General features: G+C 49.0%; 1 protein-coding gene across 1 annotated transcript in view; it reads right to left on the bottom strand.

Annotated features, from left to right (window-relative positions):
• LOC144119241 (uncharacterized) overlaps positions 1 to 22468 on the bottom strand; it is a 35946-nt gene that overhangs the window by 9535 nt on the left and 3943 nt on the right. The window contains exon 2 of the mRNA XM_077651910.1: positions 12529 to 12707. Coding sequence (XP_077508036.1) covers positions 12529 to 12707 — 179 coding nt within the window. The remainder of the gene's footprint in view (positions 1 to 12528; positions 12708 to 22468) is intronic.

Genomic DNA, 22468 nt, shown 5'->3' with positions numbered 1-22468 from the left:
CCAGCATATCATTCGCTTTCTCTTAGAGTGATTATCGAAGAGTTTTATATCCTGAGAGGATTCGCCTGTGTATTGACGTTCTGCCGAGTACATGGTGTCAAATGTATCCTCGAGTGAAAATAAGAGCGCACGATATGGCAATAATTGCTCATTGACATCTGTGCATGAATACTATAGAAGCCTGTAGTCTTCCTCTTTTCCCTCTGTCAATGCCTGATTGCAAAAATTCAACTCTGCCTTCTCCCTAACGAAACATGCAGATTTTGTCGAAGTGGCGGCCGCCAAATGGTTCTGGCTTTCTTCCTCTATTAGGCTCCATCACAAGAAAGGTTAAATAGAGCACCAAATTAGTGGCAGGCTTGCAGCGTGCTGCGTTGTGCCGTGTTCCAGAAGAAAACTTATCCCAGCACGCTCGGCGGGCGTGCGCAATCAGTATTCGACAGCTACGCGATCGGATCTCGGCGCTGCGCCTTCTCGGCTTGCCGGAACCTCCGCTCCTTCCGTGCTGAACGAGTCCTCCTAATAAATTTGTGAACACCAGACTCTTTCGGCTTGTGTCTGCGATGTTACCCCCACAAAATACTGACTCCGGACTTCGAGCTGCCCCACTTCCGTGCCCGGCCTGCGCCCGCATCAGCCTACGCCTACTGCTGCACCGAGCTCGAGACCCCGTCTGCTTTCGACGCCTGCCACAGATCCTGTAAGCGATGGTACCAGCCTCCTTCACTGCCTCGTCGCTTCTGTCATCCCCGCCGCCGCCCGCATGAGCCCGACGTATCCGCGCTACAGCTGCCCGAATTCTGGCCCTCGGACTCGGAACACTGGTTCCTGACCATCTAGTACTATTTCGCATAAGCAGCATCATGTCTAAGAAGGACATGCACGATCATGTCATCGGTGCTCTCCCTCTTGTCACTGCTACGGTCGTCCGAGACATTCGCGCTCACCGCCTGCTCATCGCCCTCAAGACCATCTCCGAGCGGCCCTCATGCTTCGCACTTGTGAATCCGAGCAACGTCGCCTGCAACACCTGCTTCAGGAGGAAGAACTCTGCGGCCGGAAGCGCACCGACCACCTGCGTCGTATGATGCACACGTCTGCTAACCATTCTCCGTCTGTGGATACATCGCTACAGCAAGAGATGTTCCTGCAACGCTTTCTTCGCCGTGTGTGCGCCATCCTTAGTTTGTTGACAGTAGGCATCGCCTCAGAGGCCCTAATGGCTGACCAGCTCATGGACTTCTTGCCTGCGGTTCACTGTTCCTCCGCTCCTGTCACATCTGCGTGATCAGCCACCGGCAACCGCTAAGACCGGCTACTAGCCCCCATCGCTGCGCTGAGCTGCGAGATCGCCAAACTGCCTTCCGACAGTAATGTCCTGCGGGCACATCTCGCTGGCGCCTCATCCCACTCTCGCCACTCCGAAGCATTAGGCAGGGTTGACCGTTCCCCCTGGTCTCGTCGCGCCGCTCATCCCACGCGCACTACGATTCCCGCGCTCGTCACTGTTCCCAGCACTGCAATTTCTCAAGCAACCACCGTGCTTGAGATGTGCCGCTGTCTACGGCCCTGGACGACCTCTTCATGGCCAGCACAGCGGTATACGAGAAGTCTTCCACTGCTCTGACTTCCCTGCGTTTCCGATCTCGCTGTCTGCCGCAGGTGTCTGCGCTCCTTGTGCTCACCACTCCGGCACCCGTTTAGTCACCCCTGCCGGCTGCCCTCTCACCATCGCATGCCCTGCCACCACCTGCGACGCGTTCGCACATCGACGCTCCCACTGCTGAGGAGCCGCACAACCCGCCTACTTCTGCTTCGAGCTCCTGTGCCGAACCAAGCGCACGCCTTCAGTCACGCTCAACACCCGGTGAGTGCTTTCACACAGGCCCGGAGCCGTCCTCGCATCGTGACATGTGACGGCGACAGTCCTGTCTTCTCGTCCACCTTGCGCCACCAGTACCGTATGTTCCGGCCTGCGAAGACGGTGCGGCTTAAGCAGCATCCTATGTATTTGCCGCAACGACCACGCTGCCCGCAGTCACCATTACTGGCCCCCTCCTGGTCTGTCCGACAGTATCGGAAGCGTGCACTGCAGTGCCCCCTTCCGGGCCACATCTTTCCGATCGCTGTCTTCCGGGTACCCATCACATTCCGCGGCCGGCCCACTACAGGCTACTTTCGCGGCGCGATTGTCGCACCGGCACTTCCTCTGTCTACAGCACCCTTTCTGGTGCATTTTGTCGCCGCTGTGGCTTTTCTGCCCCTTGCCACTCACACTCGGACGCCAAGAATTTAGTGTCTCCGCCTCCAACCTCATAGTCTCTTCCTCGGCCACCACGATTCAGCATTGGCCGACCGCCGTAAGCCTGAGGCCCTTACCGGAAGCTCCGTCCGGCCTCGTTTTCGCTTTGCCAACGGATTTTTTCTGACGTCCCCGTTCCACCTTGCCTACCACCTCGCTATATCACTACCATATCAATCGTCTCCCTCACGACGGCTCCAGAAGAAGACGACATGTCCCAGCACGCTGGGCGAGCGCGTTCAGATCAGTATTCGACGGCTACGCGATCGAATATCGGCACTGCGCCCTCTCCGCTTGACGGCGACTCCGCTCCCTCCTGGCTGAACGAGTCTTCAAAAATTTATAGTTACCACAAATCATCTGCTTTTGTCTGGGATGCTTCCTCTATTTCTCGTTAAATTTGGAATCATTTCGATCCTGCGAGGTTGTGGCCAGTAAGTTCGCGCAAACTCTCAGCCTTAACTCTTAGCTTTATTTCGTCTTCCCCTTTTTGTACGTGAACACTAAAGCCCATAGTCTTAATTTCACCGATGCTTGTCCACCCAGAGCCTCTAGCAGGAGGCAGCTCTCCAGCAGGCTTACTAGCATACTACGCAGAAAATTTTATGTCAAAACACACAATGGCCGCCAGTGTGTTCTGAACCCGCGGCGGCGCGAACAGATCAGCTTTGCTGGCCATGGACCATTAGACCACTACGTCATTGCCGCAGCCGAACATATTGCGCGTGCTTTTTTCTTGAAAGCGAAATTTATGGCCCCAGGGCATCAATGATGGGTGAAGGTGTGATGAATGATCTAAATGAATGGAAGAAGGTTAGCGGATTTGATGAAGTCCAGTAGAGAACGATGGTACGGTCCCTGCGTCCAGGCAATGTATGAAGAAGGGTTGCTTGGTGAAAGACCTGCTACCATCAGGTGCCGGATCCTTGTAGGCTTGAGAGCTGGGCAGTCCCACAGTAAGTGATAAATGTAGGCCTCAATGTCGTCGTGTTTACATACCGGACACCCTGGCCGAGGAAACAATTCTCGGTACTGAGGTCACTTCCGAGTGATGGCTGGTGCTAGGGCAACCCCGACCCGGATCCTCCTAAGCGCAACCTCCTCTGCACGGGTAAGACCGCGGGGGAGGGTTACAGCATACGGAGGGATGAGAGCACGTGTGCGGCGCCGGATGTGTTCCTTTCTTGATGAAAGGAGGGTAAAATTGTCCAAATGAAGGAGCCGAGGCGGTGATGAGTTTGGATTCGCAAGGCGGGTCGCTAAATCTGCCTGCCTTTGATAGGTCAGCAGATGCCGTGGGACCCACTCAATACGTACTGGCTGCGGGAGGCGTGCCGCGAGCCGGTGGATGTCCTGATATATCGTTGGACAGCGGCTAACACGCCGTAGCAACCGGACAACTTGAATGGTGTCAGTGCGGATGACAACGCGGGCAGCAGGGAGCATAGTTAAGTCGGCCACGCAGCAGAGTGCTTCTTGAACTGCAACCAGCTCAGCACAAAAGGACGAAGGGGGATCCGTAAGCTGAAGACAAGAGGTTTGATTCTGGGCAGGTCTGCGCGGGCAGTAGATAGCTGTTGTTGCTTTGCAGTCTTGTATGCTAGCGTCTACGTAGACAACAATGGATCCTTCAGGCAGGCAAGCATCTTTTTCATCAAATTTCTGGCGAAGCAATGATGCCGAATGAGCAGATGTTGGCCGGCGATTATCTGTTGGCTTGTTGTCACTGAGCTGTACAAACTTTCATGGGGAAAGAACTGGCGTTGGCGGCTGAAGAATGGAGTGTGACGTTGCATAAGTCCTCAGTGCATGCATGGATTGCGATAGACTGGCCTTAAGGCGGCGCGCTTCACGGCGCTGCTGCACCAGCTCATCAGTGGTATTGAGATGCGCATTCTCTTGTAAAGCTATGACCGGTGTGATGCGTGGAAGGCACGCAATGGCCCTCATAGCCTCTCGGTAAACGGCTTCAAGGCGATCCCATTGGGCTCTTGTAAGATGTTGAAACTGGGCCTGATACACAATACGTGGCTGCAGAACTGCCCTCACCAATTGCCGTGCAACGAACGAGCCTGCGCCACCAGATTTAGGGGCAATTCTTCTAATCAAACCAAAAGTCTGAATAGCTTGCCTTTTTGCCTGAGAAAGCCATGCAGTCGCTGATCCTGATTGGTGGATCATTAAGCCAAGGATTTTTACACTCGGACTTTCCTGTAGTGAGGTTCCTGGTAGACAAAGACGGATTAGACATGCAGCAAGTTTACGACGTCCCTAGCGGTTGGCGACAGACGTGTATGTTGTTTTATGTACGGATAGCTGAAGTCCGATGGATGATGCGTAATTACAGGTAACATCCAAGGCAGATTGAAGGGCAGCCTCCTGAGTACTGAGATCTTGGTGAGTACTCCACACCGTGATGTCGTCAGCGTACTGAAGAAATTTTACGTCACGGATGTCATGTGAGCACCAAGCCAGCGGGATGAAAGCAATATTAAATAACGTCGGCGACAATACTGATCCCTGGGGCACGCCGCACAGAGGAACAAATTATCCGACCGCTTCGCCGCTGAGGCGTATTGCAAATTTTCTGCCTTCAAAAATGATTGGACAAAACTACGCACTCTCAGAGGGAGATGAAGCATGTCAATGGAGTTCAGAATGGCTGCATGACTGATGTTATCACATTCCTTTTCAAGGTCCATTTCTAAAACAGTACGCACATTGCGGATGCGGGTATATGACAAAACTGCAGATGCTAAGACAGCCAACGCGTCCTCTGTACCAATATATGGACGAAAACCTATTTGTGCTGGGTGATAAAAACCGTGCTGCTCTAACCACCATAACAGTCGTGTGGCTAGAATTTTCTCCCCCAGCATGCACAGCGTAGGAGTTAAGGAGATAGGTCGCAAGTTGGCGAGGTCCGTCGGAGGCTTTCCTGGTTTCGGGATAGGAATCCCGACAGCGGATTTCCAGCTCTCAAGCACTACGCCAACCAACCATACTTTGTTTATGGTGCCAAGTAGTTGAGGGAGTGCAGCGCCACTCAGGTTCTTGTACACCTCGTACTGAATATTTTCTGGGCCGGGCGCTGTTTTCCGTTTCGCATCATCTATCGCAGCCAACAACTCAGGCATAGAGAATGGACACGCAATTCAATCTACGTCGACATCAGACGGCATTTGATATACATGCGCTGGGATGTCTGCCATATTTAAACTAGCGGATGAAGAAGGCACAGCATCGTATTTCGGGAAAAACTTTCGCGCTGCTTCTTTGGCGAAATCATCTGGCGACAAGTTAGCCGCGAAGCATGCGGTTGCCGCTGCGTCAGTCGTACGGTGACCGCGTTCCATTGTACGGAATGTTCGCCAGAAAGAGGCATTCGAGGATTTTGCAAAAAATTGTTCGCACCACGCATGCCACTGCCGCCGATAGAGGTCGCGTTCATAATTGCGTGCCTGGAACATAGGCCCTTATTGCTAGCATTTCTGGATATTAGGGGAGCCTATGACAACGTTACTCAGGAGCATTAGTGGGACATATTGGGCACATTGGATGTGGAAAATGGAGTAATTAATCTTTTAAAAGATATATATAGAGGTAACAGAGTGCTCATAAAATGGGAAAAAAAATGTATCAGGGCCTGTAGAGATACAGCGGGGGCTTAGACAAGGATGTCCTCTGTCCCCTTTGTTGTTCATGTTGTACCTGCAAGGTTTGGAGGCCAAGCTAGAGGGGAGTGGACTAGGTTTCAACCTATCTTTTTTCAAGCAAGGGGAATTGATTAAACAGACATTACCGGGACTAATATATGCGGACGATATAGTGATAATGGCTGACAACAAGGAAGACCTGCAGAAGTTGTTAGACATATGCAGTACAGAGGGAGATAGATTAGGCTTCAAGTATAGTAAGGAAAAATCTGCAGTCATGACATTTAATGAAGAGGGCGGCGAGCATAGAATACAGGAGTTCGTGCTAAAGGTAGTGAATGAGTACAAGTATCTTGGGGTGTGGATAAATAACAGTGTTGAGTATCTGACAGAGCATGAAAAATATGTAATGAATAAAGCTAGTAGGAATGCAGCTGTCATGAAAAATAGGGCACTGTGGAATTACAATAGGTATGAGGTGGTAAGAGGGATCTGGAAAGGGGTGATGGTCCCTAGCCTGACCTTCGGGAATGCGGTCCTGTGTATGAGGCCAGATGTTCAAGCAAGGCTGGAAATTAGGCAACGGGGAGTAGGGAGGTTAGCTTTGGGAGCACATGGCAATACACCAAATCAGGGGGTACAGGGTGATATGGGATGGGCGTCTTTCGAGAGCAGAGAGGCTAGCAGTAAGATAGCATTTGAGGAACGATTGAGAAGGATGGAGGAAAAGCGGTGGGCTAGGAAAGTTTTCAGATACCTGTATATAAAGAATGTTGACACGAAATGGAGAAAGCGAACTAGAAAATTGACAAGCAAATATCTGGACAGCAGTAAGGGGGCAAATCAGCAATTATCGGTTAAGAAAAAGGTTAAAGGAACAGAGAGAGCTTTGTGGAAAACAGGGATGCTGACGAAATCGGCACTAGAAACATACCGGACCTTTAAACAGGAAATTGTCAAAGAAAATATCTATGATAATTGTAGGGGAAGTTCTTTGTTGTTTGAGGCCAGGACTGGAGTTTTGCGGACTAAGAAGTATAGAGTCAGGTACCAGGAGATAGACACTTTGTGCATTGCGTGCGGAGAGGAGGAGGAAACGGCTGAACACTTGATACTTTTCTGTAAAGGGCTTCACCCTACAGTGGAAGGCAGCGGGGCTCACTTACCCAAGGCATTGGGGTTTAGGGATAGTGAAGGGAAAGTGGATTTTAAGAGGTTAGAAGTAACCAAGCGAAGGTTATCTGATTGGTGGCTAAAAGCAAGACAGGAGTAAAATTTCACAAGACATTGCTAGGTGGCTTGAGCCACCGCCCGATGTAAAGGGTTCAGCCGTATCCATCCATCCATCCATCCAGCCTTAGCTATAAGATAGTGCAATCGCATACGTGCCTTCGATGAAGTAGGGTCTCTCGTAGCAGCTAGCTCGGCTTGACGGCGTGCCGCCCACAAGATAAGAAGGCCGAGGTCTGGTGCCGGTCGACCAAAATCAGTCAGGTGGTAGTTGTAGCACTGTTGAGCGCTGTTCGTATGCGCTCAACAAGGATTGGCGAAGAATCTGGGGAGAGATTGTCCATACAAGAGCGGAAACTGTCCCAGTTGATCACAGAACATTTGTAGCGTGAAGGTCGGAAATTTGAGGTGTGAAGACCGATGATGATAGAGTGATGATCACTTCCCCAGCAGTCTGGCTCCATGTGCCAGGAGGGAGTACCCGGACCCGATCACCACGTCGTCTGGAGCACAGGAAGCACTGCAACTTTGACGCACTGGCCGTGTTGCTGTCCCAGGATGGTTTATCAGCACAAATTGGGCATCCGTAAAGGCGTCCCGCACACGCCTGCCACGAGGGCTTGAAGTGGGGTACCCCCAATCCTGGAGAAGGGCGTTAAAGTCGCCTCCGACTAAAATAGAACACCCGGGATACCGCCGACAGACACTTGTTAACCAGCCAAGATTAATACGGGAGGAAGCACAACCGGTTGGTCTAACGTAAAATGAAACGACCACAACGGTTCCTTTCTTAAGTTTCGCAGCCACTGCCACCTCTTGATACGACGTGCACCAGTTTTCGAGAGCAAGACGTACATGCGGAAAACGTGAGTCCACATACACCGCCGCCTTTCCCGGGGGAGCAGCAGTTTGTACACGACGGTCTATCATTGAAGGAGACATGTAGGCACTGAAGGCTGGAATCGATGGCAAGGCGTTTGTTTCCTGTAGCAGCATGGCCCATACCTGGAGCTTGTGAATATGTAGTCGGGTCTAGAGCTCTCCCACTTCGTGGAAATGCTTCTGCAGTTCCACTGCAGCACACCAGCACGACTGGAACTTGCCATTTCTAGTTACTAGCCCAAGCGCTGTAGAATCACGGACGCCAGGTTGGACAACTGGTTGTCCATAAACCGGAGCAAAGAAGTCGCAGAATTGTCCAGTGGCATGGCGGTAATCTGGGAAGAGGCGGCAGGAAATGACACTGGTGGGCGGCAGGAAGGCGATGTTGCTGCGCCATTGATAGATGCGGCGGATGATTCCGCTGCCCGTCTACGTCGAGCGAGCAGTTCACGGTGTTGCCGGAGCTTGGTGACCTCCGCTAATAGGCGTGCGATTTGTTCGTCGACTGCGGCTATATCGTCCTGTGGGAGTTCAGGCACACTGCGCTGCTTTGCTGGCTGTTTTCGGATGCGTTCTTTTCGCACAGTACCGTTAGAAATCTGCTGAGCTGAAGGATCATGCGAGGTGTGCTCAGGGAGCTCCGGCCACTCGTCGTCATCCCACTGGAGAGCTGCGAACCGATTGGATGTCTGCAATAAAGTCATACTGTCTTGTATTGGCCAATGCTTAGTCATTCGACGACGAGCCTGTTGTTTTGTCGGACAGTTTGGAGATGTTATCTCGTGGTCGTCGGATTTGCAAAGGCCGCATCGATAAACCACTTTCCCTTCCGATGTACTTTCACCGGCAGCAGTGAAGGGGCAGGATTTGCGCATATGTCCAGCACGGAAGCAGTTATAGCAATATACCGCACTCGGTTTATATGGTCGAGGCCGTAAAACACAGCCATAATAGTACAGACGGGCTGGTAGTGTCAGAGGGCCTTGCAAGGTGACTACGCAAGAGCTCCCCTTTCCCATACGTCGGGCCTGGATGACACGGTGCGTGGGACAGTACAGCTCACGCTGGAGGGCGGTTTGGTCCTCAGTGATATCGACGTTGTAGACGACGCAGCGCTGCAAGTCGGAGCATTAAACTAAATACACTTGTACTGGCACTAAGATTTCGCTTGTCAGTGAAATACTGGTGAGCGTTTGCAGCCGTTCTACGGCAGTCAGAGTCGGAAGCCACACAACAATGGTGTTGGACTTTGTCCTGGCTGTGAAGCCCCGAAAACCTTTGGTTCCGAGGCACGCGTCCAAGTTAGCTTGTAAAATCTTGTTGGGTATATCGGTGAGGCTTTTGTTGGCCAGTGATTTAATGGTCACTTTGTAAGAAGACGATCCTGGTGTAGGCTCCACCGAGTTCTCGATCGTAAGACAAGTGCGCTTACCTTGGGAGCCATCACTTGCCGAAGGTGAAATCGGTTGGCTGTAGTTTGAGGGACGCTTGCGAGTTGCGCGAGGGCACTTTTGCACGGGTAGAGGTGCCGATAAGTCCATTGGAATGACCTGTTCATCATGCCGTGCGGTTTGAGGCCCATCCGATGGCACAGAGTTGATGGCCATGTGCCCTGGTGGCAGATCACTCACGAGTAGTCCAGCATTTCGGGAAGGCAGGAGGGGTGCATCTGCCGATGAACCGGGAGCACAAAGCTGGACCTGGCGCCGCGGATCAGGTGTCGACTGCGTGGCAGGTGATGCCACGAGAGACGCCGGCATAGCTACCTCCGTCAGCGTGGCAGCGGCACTAAGCCTAGCGTCAGTGCCCAGCTCAGCCGCACTCATGCATGGTTCCCAGGAGGTCTCGGACGGTGGGAAAACGTCCGGAGCTTCTTCGGAAGATGAGGATGCAGTTCTCTTCAAACAGGGCACGTATTTACGTGGATGGCAAGGTTTTTCTGAAGAGCGCTGTGCACCCACTTTAGCAGGGACACACTTCTTGTTCCTTGCGTGAGCTTCACTGCCTGTCTCTTGCGCTGTGCTTTTGATATCGTCGTCTCCATCAACTTCCACCCGTGCGCAATGGATCCACAACACACCGCTAGCGCATTACCCTCTTAAACCGAAATGGAAATGAAATTCGAAGTACGACCGCACCTAATTCGCATCAGGTTTATCCAAGCTAAATCCTCCGTCATTTGTTCACTCTGCGTTTCTTCAAGGGGGTGGGGGTGGTATCTGGGTGCTTTAAATAAAGTTTATTTCGGTAGCTGTTCTATGTGTGGTAGCGCTAAGGGTCCGCTTAGCGAAGACGCGGGCGTCGAGATATCGAGAGAAGCTTCTCACCCCAGGTTGCCCACCTACCACAGCTCGCAGGTGGAAACTTGGCCACCAGGATATGAGCAACTTGGCCTCCGTGGCAGATGGCATTGAAATTAATTCAAATCAATGCAATAGCCTCCTGTAGACCATGCCACTGAGCATTAGCATTGCGAAAACGCATCAAAAGCAGCCTGCATCTCACAAGCCGCACCAGTGGCTGTGTTTGAAAGAGCCACTAGCCGGAGAGGTGAGGCGTTGCTTAACCGCTGCTACACTACGCCAATATAAGTACTTGCCACAATCTATGAATGTAAAGTATACAAGATGACCGTGTCTGTAAAGTGGCACACAAAGAATACCAAAGGCCGCTGAAGGGGTGTTTTTACACATGACTGTCTTGATAGCACCAGGGTAGCGGATGGCGATAGAGCGCCGCCCAATGTTCGCCAATGATCTTAAAGGCTGGATTATAGTATTAAACAACGGGAAGTTCTACGCCTGTTTCTTTGCCGTTTTTTTATCGCCTGTGCAATGACAAAACAAATCTATTTACAACCTCTACAGAACTGCGCCAATATGAGCATCCAACTTCCAATTTGTACGCTCTGCAGCAGTGTTTTTTTTATTTACTCTGCATAAAACTGTGCTCTCTTCCTGTTCCCTTAACTGAAATGGAGGGAGCAATAGCCTCAATCTATAAAACTTCATTAGGACAAAAAACGCGTACAACACTAAACGCTACAGGAATGTTTCCAGCTTAAAGGAATCATATTCTTAGCGGTAAGAAACAGACACAACACCAAGCTACACACACACAGGACACCCGCGGTGTCCTGTGTGTGTGTAGCTTGGTGTTGTGTCTGTTTCTTACCGCTAAGAATATGATTCCTCCAGCTTAAGGGAATCATATTCTTAGCGGTAAGAAACAGACACAACACCAAGCTACACACACACAGGACACCGCGGGTGTCCTGTGTGTGTGTAGCTTGGTGTTGTGTCTGTTTCTTACCGCTAAGAATATGATTCCTTTAAGCCGTTACCAACTAGCCCAACTTAATGTTTTAACGGATGTTTCCAGTGCTCGCTGGTTGTTGGATTACGACTTGGCCTGTTTGTACGCTCTGAAAGTGCCGCAAAATTGTGGGGCCCACGGCCCTCATATGGTTTGGCTCATAAGGCTGTGAGGGCCGAGCACACGTCATCCTGCGCCATTCGGGAGCATTCGAGTGCAACGCCAACACGCATATCCGGCAAGTTCTTCCCTGGCAGTACGGATAGCATGCGCGTGATTTGGCAAGCGGCTAGACAGCGGCCCAGCCAGCGGCGCATGGAGGCAGACTAGCGCGGGTGTGCTGCCCGAGCACTTCGTGGTTCCTGCGGCGTGTACCAGCCGTCGGCTAAACGTTCATGGTTGCTTTTACATGGGAGTGGCCTCCTTTGCGAATCCGGCACGGCAGTCTAATGGCAGCATAATAGCGGTGCCCGGTTTGAGTGGCTGCGACGCCAGCAGCCCCTTCATTCGTTAGCATTGAGTTTCGAGTATTGTAGCGTAGTTTGTCGGAACGGATAGCATCTTGCTCTTTTATCTGTGCGTGCTAGAACTGTGTTGTTTTCTTGGCCGAGCAGCCGAGTAGTCTTTGATTGTTGTAGCGCGCGTCCGGAGCTGGCTGTGTCGTCAGCAGTGTCTCGTGCAGCGGGGCAAGCAGACCGTCGTAGTTTTGAGGAGCCCGGACGCTACTCTGCTGTGACATAAGACTGAGCGCTGTACCTTGCTTGGACGGCGGTGCAACTGCGCCTTTTGCATGTTTTAGTGCTGATTTTTACGTAGTTAACGGTATTGCCTGCTTCTTGTGGTGTGTTACTCGTCGGGCAATACCATGACTTGCAAACCGCCCTAAAGAGGGAGGTTCCCTAAAAATCTTGCTTCGTTACGAATTTCATTCAACAGCTGGGGTTACTACCGCTGTTCCTAGGTTAAGTCAGAGGACGCCAGTTGTCACAGGCGCGAAGCAGGCGTGTCACTATTACTACAGGTCTCCTGTGACGCGGAGGAAAGCATAAGAGAATATACATTTCTACAAGAGAAATGCTACAACGCTAATTCACTAGACCGTCTATAGCAGGTAACAAAGCATTTGAGGTGTTGTTTACGAACCCAGGTTCTCCATTCTGGCCCTGGTAGTGATAACGGTAGACGGCGAAGTGATTCTCAGGCTCGTATACTGGCACCCAGGATGTCAGGCACTTAAGCCTGGGATCATCGACCGAGGACAAGTAGGCGACGGTGGCATTCTGCACTTTCACCGCTTCGATCAACAGTTTGGTGTTCTCCTCCTGTCAATGGAACAATTAGAGTATACACAGCTTATTAATGCGAGAGCGTTGTGTGTCTCATCGGCACCAAAACCGTGTTCGGCGTTGACCAGCGGCAGTGGCCACAAAAATCCAAGATGTCGTCACCGGGGTATCAAAGAAAAATAAAATGTATTTCTTTCGACGGTGCAGGGAACTGAGCTTCATTCATTCATTGATTAATGCATTCATCTTTATTCGACATCATTAAAGAGGTTTAGAGCATAAAAAAAACCTGAACAAAGCTTGACGGGGTCTGTGCCCCTTAACAATTCATGTACGTACGGGGATGTATAAATGAGAGGTTTCATCGTCAGTTGCAAATTTGTAATTCAGAACATAAAGTGTCATGACTCAAAACTAAATGAACAATTCTCTTATTAATAACTGTGGACAAACATTTCCCTATATACTAGTAAAAACATTCTCTGCAATGGTACAGGTTGGATAAAAGGATCATAGCTGAGCAAAACAAACAAACGACGTCAGCAAGGAAGCACGTCTGAATAAAGGTTAACAAAGCCAACAATAGAACGCTAGGAAAAAGAAGAAAAAGTGACACGTCGATGAAAGTTGTAATACCTGTAGGAAAAGTCGTAGTCTTTCTTCTATGTTTTCTTTTACCTTAATGGATTTTTTTTCCTGGAATAATATTTCGTAGTGAAGCTAATTTCACGCGTAATGACTGAGCGCCGTAATTGATCAGCACTGATGGATTGTGTCATATTTCATGATGACTTGTTTCATAAACATTGTTATTTCTCATCAGGTTCATTAATATTGAAATGAAATTATTTTCCTGGTTCCTTGTTTTAAAGTATCGCTTGAGTAATATGTCATTATATAAAAAGTGAACTGGACGGATTTTTAGATTATCAAAGAAGGTTTCTGTGCGAGCATCATATGAGGAGTCGTAAATGACGCGAACTGGCTTTTTTAGTAGTAAGAACAGCTTGTTCATGTTAGAGGCAGTGGTAGCCCCCAAAGCAGGAAGACAACAGCAAATGTACGAAATAATGAGTGAGTTATAAATAACTAATTTTATTCTGGTCGGTAAAAACGAACATGATTTGGTTATTACTGCAACTACTTTGGCAATTTTGTTAGCCACCATGTCAACATGTGAATTCTAAGACAAATGTTCCTCGAATATGACCCCAAGACTTTTGTAGGAATGGACGATGTCAATGACTGATGTTTCGATCATTAAATGTTCCGACCATTAATTTACCAGTAACGGACACGTCCTGAATGTTTGCCCTGAAGAGAATGGCTTTAGTTTTATTAGTGTTGATTGTTAATGAATTTAGAGCTCCATTTGTGCAATTTTGACAATGTAAAATTTGCCCGGTCCAATAAGCCCACCGGTGTAGGTGAAGTAAAAAATATGGCAGTATGGCAGTATCATCGGCGTAAATAGCAAGTGTAGCTGAATCAATATATGTTATGTTGTTAATGTGTATATTAAACCACAATAGCCCGAGGACACTCCATTGAGTCACCCCTCGATTAATTTGCCTAATTTCAGACATGTGAGTATTAATGTGTGCACTTGGTTGGCTATACTGAAGATAACTTTTCACTAAACTTAGGAATGCCCCTCGAAATCCTCGAAATGATTTTCGGATGTCGAGACGAGCACGCAACCCATAGACCAGAAAAACACGTTGTTTCCTGGCGAACAGAGGTGAGCCTATTGTATGAGTTGCCTTACGGCTGTAGGCGAATGAGTAGGTGTCTCATTTTAAAAGATGGGGGGAAATTTTAATATAAAAAACGGCAAAAACAATGCATTCTCTCAAAGAAGGCAAGTAGCTATAAGTACCCTGCGTAATTTTTTGTTTTCGCTTCTTCCCTCAATGCTTGCATTTCTCGCAAGTCTGGCAAAAGCATGATTTTAATCAGTCTTAGATTGTCTCATATCCTATTGGCAACAAATATCTAGGGGAAGCAAGCTGTCAGAAAAAAAACATATGTTCTAGCGACTTGTACAAGCATTCTTCCTGAGCCGCTTCATCTACATCCTATGCTACCTCTACCTTACTCTTGCCGAGAAACTTAATGTAGCGGTCTCATCCCTCAAGCACACAAGGAGGCTCTGCATCTCCCACAGAAAACCTTCACAGAGAGCCTCAAAGCTTTAAGAATTCACCACATATTCCCCGAACTGTGGGAGGCCCAACTCACCTCCCGGTGCAATCGCCTCAGCCGCACTCGACCGGGTAGTTCTTCGAGTCCCCAGACCCGGACAGCTGTCAACTCCAATCACACATTCACAGCGCTTTACAAATAAGAACCCTTCTCAAGAAAATGCATCCCTCTCCCTATAATGGTCGCCCCATAGCACCCATATGTGCTCCCCACGCCAAACACGGTAATCATTCTAACTCCAACTCCGCCTACGTAGACGCAGCCGAATACGCCACCATGCAAGCACTCCATCGCTCTGGCTGCGGTAACTGGGACCGGCACCTCGCTAACCGCGGCAACCGTATATTTATGCCTCCCCTGAAAGAGCGGAGAAGGCAGAGATCGCTCTAACAATAGCAGCTCGCCGAAGGCAGCAGCAAAGAGCGCGAGTCTGGTGTTCACGCCACCGGTGCGTGCGACTGCGTGGAGCTCGCTTTGCTTGGCGGTCTGTCGGTTCCGATTTCACCAAGGCACTTTATGGTAAACAAGCCGCGAGCGATGAGAAACGCGTTTCAGAAGCCTAAAAACTGATAAGGCTGCAAATTCCGAGCACCTTCAATCTACTTTTGTTATAAGATGCTAAAGTTCGTAGGTTAGAAAGTCTACTATTAGACTTCGGTTAAACAGCGTAATTCCTTAACCCGGTTGAATACGGGCCCGCTCTTGCTGGCGCAACCTCGAAAACGGCGCCTGCAGGGTTACTTCTAAACTGCGCTTTAGATAATGCTGAAAATCAGTGTTCACCGAGTGTTAAAGCACCATCCGACGTCACGCCAAGCGCGGCTTCTAGCACTCTTCAACGCATTTCAGCGATTCTTGTGTGTGTAGTCTATTCCTATGATCAGGTTTGCCGAGTCATGAGCATGTCAAGCTTCCCTTATACGCCGGGCATAATTATCATGTGTTAAAATACCAACTATTTCTCGCAAATCGACGTAAGAGCAGGTTGTGAATCAGCTGCGGATAGCGTTTACGAAAAGCTGATCGGTAAAGTTCGGTTTGGTTTATAAGGGTGCAGCGTAACAAAGCGACTCCGGCTTTGAGGTACGCCGTAGTGAAGGGGTTTGGGAATTTCGATCACCTGTGGTTCCTTAACGTGCACTGACATAGCACAGTACACAGGCCTCTGGAATTTCGCCTTCATCGAAATACGACCACCGCTGCCGGGATCGAACCTGCGCCTTTCGGGGCAGCAGCCGAGCACCATAACCACTGAGCCATCGCGGCGGCAGATCAGTAAAGTTTGCCTAGATTTTTTTCATATAAACACTTTAGGGACCACGTTTACGTCCAGGAATTTTACTGTGTCGCTACCCGCCGCGCTTGCTCAGTGGTTAGAGCGCTCGGTTACTGATCCGGAGTTCCCGGGTTCGAACCTGAAAACGGCAGCTGCGTTTTTATGGAGGCATAACACAAAGGCGCCCGTGTTCTGGCGATGTCAGTGCACGTTAAAGATCCCCAGGTGGTCGGAATTATTCCGGAGCCCTTCACTACGGCACCTCTTTCTTCCTTTCGTCTTTCACATCCTCCTTTATCTTTTCCCTTAAGGCGCGGTTCAGGTGTACAACGATATGTGAGACAGATACTACGCCATTTCTTTTCCCCCAAAACCAATTATTATTATTATTATTATTATTATTATTACTGTGTCTCTTGTGGAAACTCTACAATATTCTTTTGGCGGTCGTGGTAATAGCAGCAATAGTAGTTAGTAGCGTTAGTAATAGTATTGGCAGCAATAGTAGTAGTAGTAGAAATAATAGCACTAATAATAGCAGTTGCAGTAATATCTTCAATCGTCTAATAAAGTAAATGTGAATTAGGTAAGCTAATCCCAAATATAAAAATCGAAAGCTGTACGCCTTCATTGTGTTCATTGCGTTGGCGTTGGCAACATTCTAGACGCCGATGATTTTGAGGAAAGGAAGGGCGCATAACTGGCTCCATGGGTCAGTGGACGCCTCAATCGCGCTTTGAGGTACGTGGCGGTGGCGAGAAAGAGAGATCTGACCTGCATACATTACCGCTGGCAACGTTGTTGAAGACACGTAAAACTACGCCATTAACTGCCACCTGCCAGGGTGGCTGGGTGGGCGCGCTGCGTGTCCAGTGTGCGGACGCAAAATTATATTAATCGGTTATTCGTGAAAGTAAATGGCGCAGTATCTGTCACATCTCGGCAAACACCTCGGCCGCGCCGTAAAGGAAGGGATAAACGAAGGACTGAAAGAAGAGAGAAAGAGGTGCCGTACCCGGGTTGGAAGCCGGCCCTGGCGGCCGCGTTTTCACGGAGGCGAAACGCAAAGGCACCCGTGTGCTGTGCGACGTCAGTGCACGTTAAAGATTCCCAGGTGGTCGAAATTATTCCGGAGCCCTCCACTACGGCAGGGAGACATGTGGCTACTCGGCAGGCTGCATCTGTCTTCCTGCCGTTGTGGAGGACTCCGGAATAATTTCGGCCACCTGGGAATCTTTAACGTGCACTTACATCGCACAGCACACGGGCGCCTTTGCGTTTCGCCTCCATCGAAACGCGGCCGCCGCGGTCGGGTTTGAAGCCGGGTACTCCGACTCAGTAGACGAGCACCTTAACCACTGAGCCATCGCGTCGTGTTACAGAACGGATTCAAAACAGGTTTTTTGCAGTTGAAAAAACGCTAAGGCGCCCGTGTGCTGTGCGATGTCAGTGCACGTTAAAGATCCCCAGGTGGTCGAAATTATTCCGGAGCCCACCACTACGGCACCTCTCGTTTCTTTCTTCTCTCACTCCCTCCTTTATCCCTTCCCTTACGGCGCGGTTCAGGTGTCGACGATATATGAGACAGATACTGCGCCATTTCCTTTTCCCCCAAAACCAATTATTATTATTATTATTGTACACCAATGCCACGTACATGAAAGCGAGATTTATCTTCCACTGACCCCGGGAGCCAGTTGTGTGCCTTTCTTGTCGTGAAAATGATCGGCCTCTACAACGTTGTCAACGCCAATGAACCCAATTAACGTCGGCGGCTCACTTGTTTGGTTTTTGAGGAAAGGAAAGAGAGTGCTCAGTAACTGTTTCACATATCTTGGTCACACAGGAACCACTTCGTAAGCGAAGGGATAAAGGAGGGAGCGAAAGAAGAAAGAGGAAATTGAAAATTGAAAATTGGGATTTTGAGGAAAGGCACGGCGCAGCGCAGCGGCGGGACATCTGCGACTCGGTGCAACTAGTGGCGCATGCGCAGTAGTGACTAGGGACGCTTACCCGCAATGCTCCGCTGACTAGCCTATTGCAGCTTTCGCTACAAAAAGGCATACAATGGAAGGTGACAAAGAAATCATACATACACAGAAGCGCTGTCACGCAACTGCCCATTTTACTAACGAACACGCATATATACACGAGGTAAGTAAAAGTAGCAATCAAAGCATACCAAAAAGGGTGACCGTATATAGCACACGAAAACCCAGTGCACCTTATAGTCATACCGAGGCGAATCGCAGAAGCAATCCCTGTATGAAATTAATAATAATAATTGGTTTTTGGGGAAAGAAAATGGCGCAGTATCTGTCTCATATATCATGGACACCTGAACCGCGCCGTAAGGGAAGAGATAAAGGAGGAAGTGAAAGAAGAAAGGAAGGAAGAGGTGCGTAGTGGAGAGCTCCGGAATAATTTCGACCACCTGGGGATCTTTAACGTGCACTGACATCGCACAGAACACGGGCGCCTTAGCGTTTTTCCTCCATAAAAACGCAGCCGCCGCGGTCGAGTTCGAACCCGGAAACTCCGGAACAGTTGCCGAGCGCTCTAACCACTGAGCCACCGCGGCGGGTCCTGTATGAAATTGAAAATTTGATTTGGGGGAAAGGAAATGGCGCAGTATCCGTCTGACATATCGGCGGACCCCTGAACCACACCGTAAAGGAAGGGATAAAGGAGGGGCTAAGAGAAGAAAGGAGGAAAGAGGCGCTGTAGGGGAGGGGTCCGGAATAATTTTGACCACCTAGAGAACTTTAGCGGGCACAAACATCGCAAAGCAAACGGGCGCCTTAGCATTTCCCCTCCACCGAAACGCGGCCGCCGCGGTTGGGTTCGAACCCGGGTACACCAATCAGTAGCCGAGCTCCCTAATCACCGAGCCGCCGCGGCGGGTCCCCTGTATGCTGGAGATTCAGTATTACACAGTTTTAGCAGAGCGTATTTGCGCTTCCGCTTCGCTCAGCCGGCAAGCGGGAGCGCTACTGCGCATGCGCCAAACGCTCAGACGGGAGCGCGCGAAAGGACCAGAACTTCCGTTCGCACGCAGTGCTAGCGGAGCGCGGAACGGCGCGACGAGCTCGGCTCACGCAAAGCCTTCTCGTCTCGCGCACTTGCTAGTTCTACATGGCGGCCGGTTCAGCAGATGCTGTCGCATGTGCCGCAACCTCCGCACAAAGCACAGGCGTCTCTAGCCGCAAAGCTCGAAAGAGGTTTCGCGTAGATTTGTGCCTTTTACGCGAGTTGGTTGCGGCAAACCCATTCAACAACCCCTGCGTTTCGGGGCAAGCGCGCAGAATTAATAAAATTAACAAACGTCCTTTCAAAACAACGTGTCTTTCACTTCTCGTTTTGTAAAATGTTAACGAGCAAAAATATTTCCTTGCAGTGCGGCGGAAAATAAAGCTGTTTTTTTATTGTCTGGGTCCACTTTTTATTACCAGGGAGCTCTTCGTGCAGTTCGCGCAGCTAAAAAGTGATTTCACAACAAACGCTACGGTAAGGCTGAACAGGTACCGTGAGCGGAGCGGAGGGGCTAATACGCTCTGCTCAAAGTGTCTATTACCTAGGAAAGTGCTCTATGTTTCCGTTACCACGACCGACGCAAGGCTAATGCCCCCACTACCGCTTGTTTCAATGCAAAATGATTCGACTAACTCTCCCGTGATCTGGTCCTTATATCTAAATACAATGTCGAGTTCCTCGAACCATGGCAAACAGCGGTAACAGCACCTTTATAGTAGTAAGGTCGCACTAATAGCATACTAGTACTAGTGATGGTAGTAGTAGTGGTAGTACTGGTAAACATAGCCGCAGGAGTAGTAGCACAAGCTTTTACAGCTGATCTCCAGTGTCGCGTATGTTATATGTGGCACAAATGAAGGCATTATTATTTTTTTGGTGTGCTTTTGATAGCAGCTTATTATGTCATGACCACTTGGCTCATGGTTGTCCCAGGCTGCGGTATTGTTGTTCTTTAATTAGAAATATTTGCTCGCAGTGTCTGTGGAAAAAAACAGTCCATGCACTCGTGCACAGCATTCTTAGATATTGTGGAAACGGTAGGTGGTAGCCGCACCTCATATTACCCGGTGCAGTGATCACTTTGAGACCAGTGCGCGCCGGACCCGCCGGACTTCCCCGCACGACGACCTGGGAGGGGATTGTATGCCCTTTCCGGGAAGTGGAGTCTACTTCCCACCACACACATACTTTTTCTGGAACACAAGAACGACCGTTTATTCCAAGGAGGAAAAAAGGCGGCGGCACGCCACATTGCCGACCACGGCAAGTCAACAATACAACTCACTGTAACTCCTTAGCGCCGTCTCGCAGTCCCTCCACGACCGTTCGGGCGTTCCCTTTCTCCTTCTTCTGCGAGGGAGTAGTGATTAATAGTGGCGATTAGATCACTCCATTAATATACTAATTTATGGTACCGAAACCACGGAATGATTTTGAATTATCAGTGGACCACTAAAATCGACTCCTCTACAGACATAGTGGTCTCGAAGAAAAAGAGAAAGGCTCTGCGAACTCAAGCGACGCGTCTGGTTGGTGATACGGAAGCCTTATTAAAGTCTACCGCAACGAACGCCGAGGATCTGGAGGTTATTATCGAGTATTTACAATTGACTTAACGCCAGCTTTACGGTGTAGACGCCGCGATCGAGCCTCTGATCACCGGACAGGAAGCCAACGCAGAGTTTGTAACCATCATCGAATATGGCGAGAAGATCGTGACTTCGCTAACCAAGCTGAAGTCTATGATGCTGGGCCGATAGCACTACAAAAAATATTCGCCAGTATTACCAACTACACATATATTCTGCGAACTATGCCTCCCAGATTCTAAATTCTTGCGCATTGAAACTGTTGTCTTGAATGTTTTTTGGAATTCCGAATTTACAGACGAAACTACCGCTACGCGCCACCTTCAGCCGCTAGGTCTGGTGCGCCCAAGCGCTGTGCTTATGTTCCTCGATGATCTCAACAAGTTACCGCATGATATTTTTCCGCGGCATATAAAGAAAATCTTAATTATTGAAAAATGAAAGATGACAAATTTACAGTTTACGTTATTATATTTTTCGACGTTTTTAATGCTTTCGGTTCTTTTAATTTTGCTTTAAGTGAGTCCATCAATTTTTACCGCGTTCTTTTCCATTTCTTGTAAATTTTTTCTTTTGTCCGTATGCTCATGAATCCCTGCGCGTATCTCAATCACCATGTGTATTATGTAACGCAAGGGAAATTACGTGAAGGTTTAGCTGGTCTGTTCGTAGTACAGGTTACAATAAAAATTATAATTGCAAAAGTAGTAGCAGTTTTAGTAGTAGTAGTAGCAGTAGTATTAGCAGTTTTAGTAGTAGTAGTAGTAGTATAAGTAGTAGTAGTAGTAGTAGTAGTAGTAGAGTTGCATTAGTACTAGTTGTAACAGTAGCAGGAAGACTAAAACTGGTGACACTAGAGGCAGTAGCAGTAGCTGAAGTAGTAGCAATGGCACCAGTAGTAGTAGAGGTAGTACTAGCAATCATAGCCATAGTACTAGCAGTAGTAGCAGTAGCTGTATTTATTGCATTTGAGCAGGCCATACGTGTTTTGTTAAGAAAACAAGCAGAACGATGTGAATGCTCATTTATTAATACTATTCCGTAGCAGTATCGAGTTACTGAAAATAAAAATTTATTCGAATAGAGAAAAAAAGAACATTTTAGTATGTGTTATATATGAACTCATGATCGACTGATTGAAGTGTCGGGTTCCGCTCTGTTAAAAGCTTCGCGAGGACGGGCTCGAAGTTTGCTGTAGTGAAGGTATCATGACAAACGTTCAACTAAGTTCCTATGTGTGGCGAATTTGCGGCCACATAAATTGGTTTACGATAAATATCACACAAGTACCTCAAGGTGCAGTTCTAAACGCGAGAAGGTTTTCCGCTCGAAAAATCACAGTTCCGTTACGGCAATAGCGGAAACACCCAAAGGCAGCCGAGCACTGCAAGCAAAGTGTCTCTATCTGTGGCGCGCGTTTTCATTCTTCTTTTTCTCTCTCGATGTTTGTCTCAAGTTACTCTGTTCTTATCTTCTTCTTCCAGACGGAACCGCATTACAACGCTCGTCGAAAATATTGACTGCTGAGCCCGTGCTTCCTTTGTTTAGCCTGTACGTAAGGGTCATTCACTCATAGGGACGATGTTCGAAACAATCTGTTTGCGCTGAACTGAGCAGATGTCAGTAACGTAAAATACTTCCCTTACACATGTGCAGCAGACAGCATGAATTATGGGCTTGTTTTTTTCCCCTGC

Source organism: Amblyomma americanum, chromosome 2 (assembly GCF_052857255.1).
Source record: "Amblyomma americanum isolate KBUSLIRL-KWMA chromosome 2, ASM5285725v1, whole genome shotgun sequence".
Lineage (NCBI taxonomy): Eukaryota > Metazoa > Arthropoda > Arachnida > Ixodida > Ixodidae > Amblyomma > Amblyomma americanum.
The sequence above is the reverse complement of the archived record's forward strand: the minus strand, read 5'-3'. Positions and strand labels throughout refer to the sequence as shown.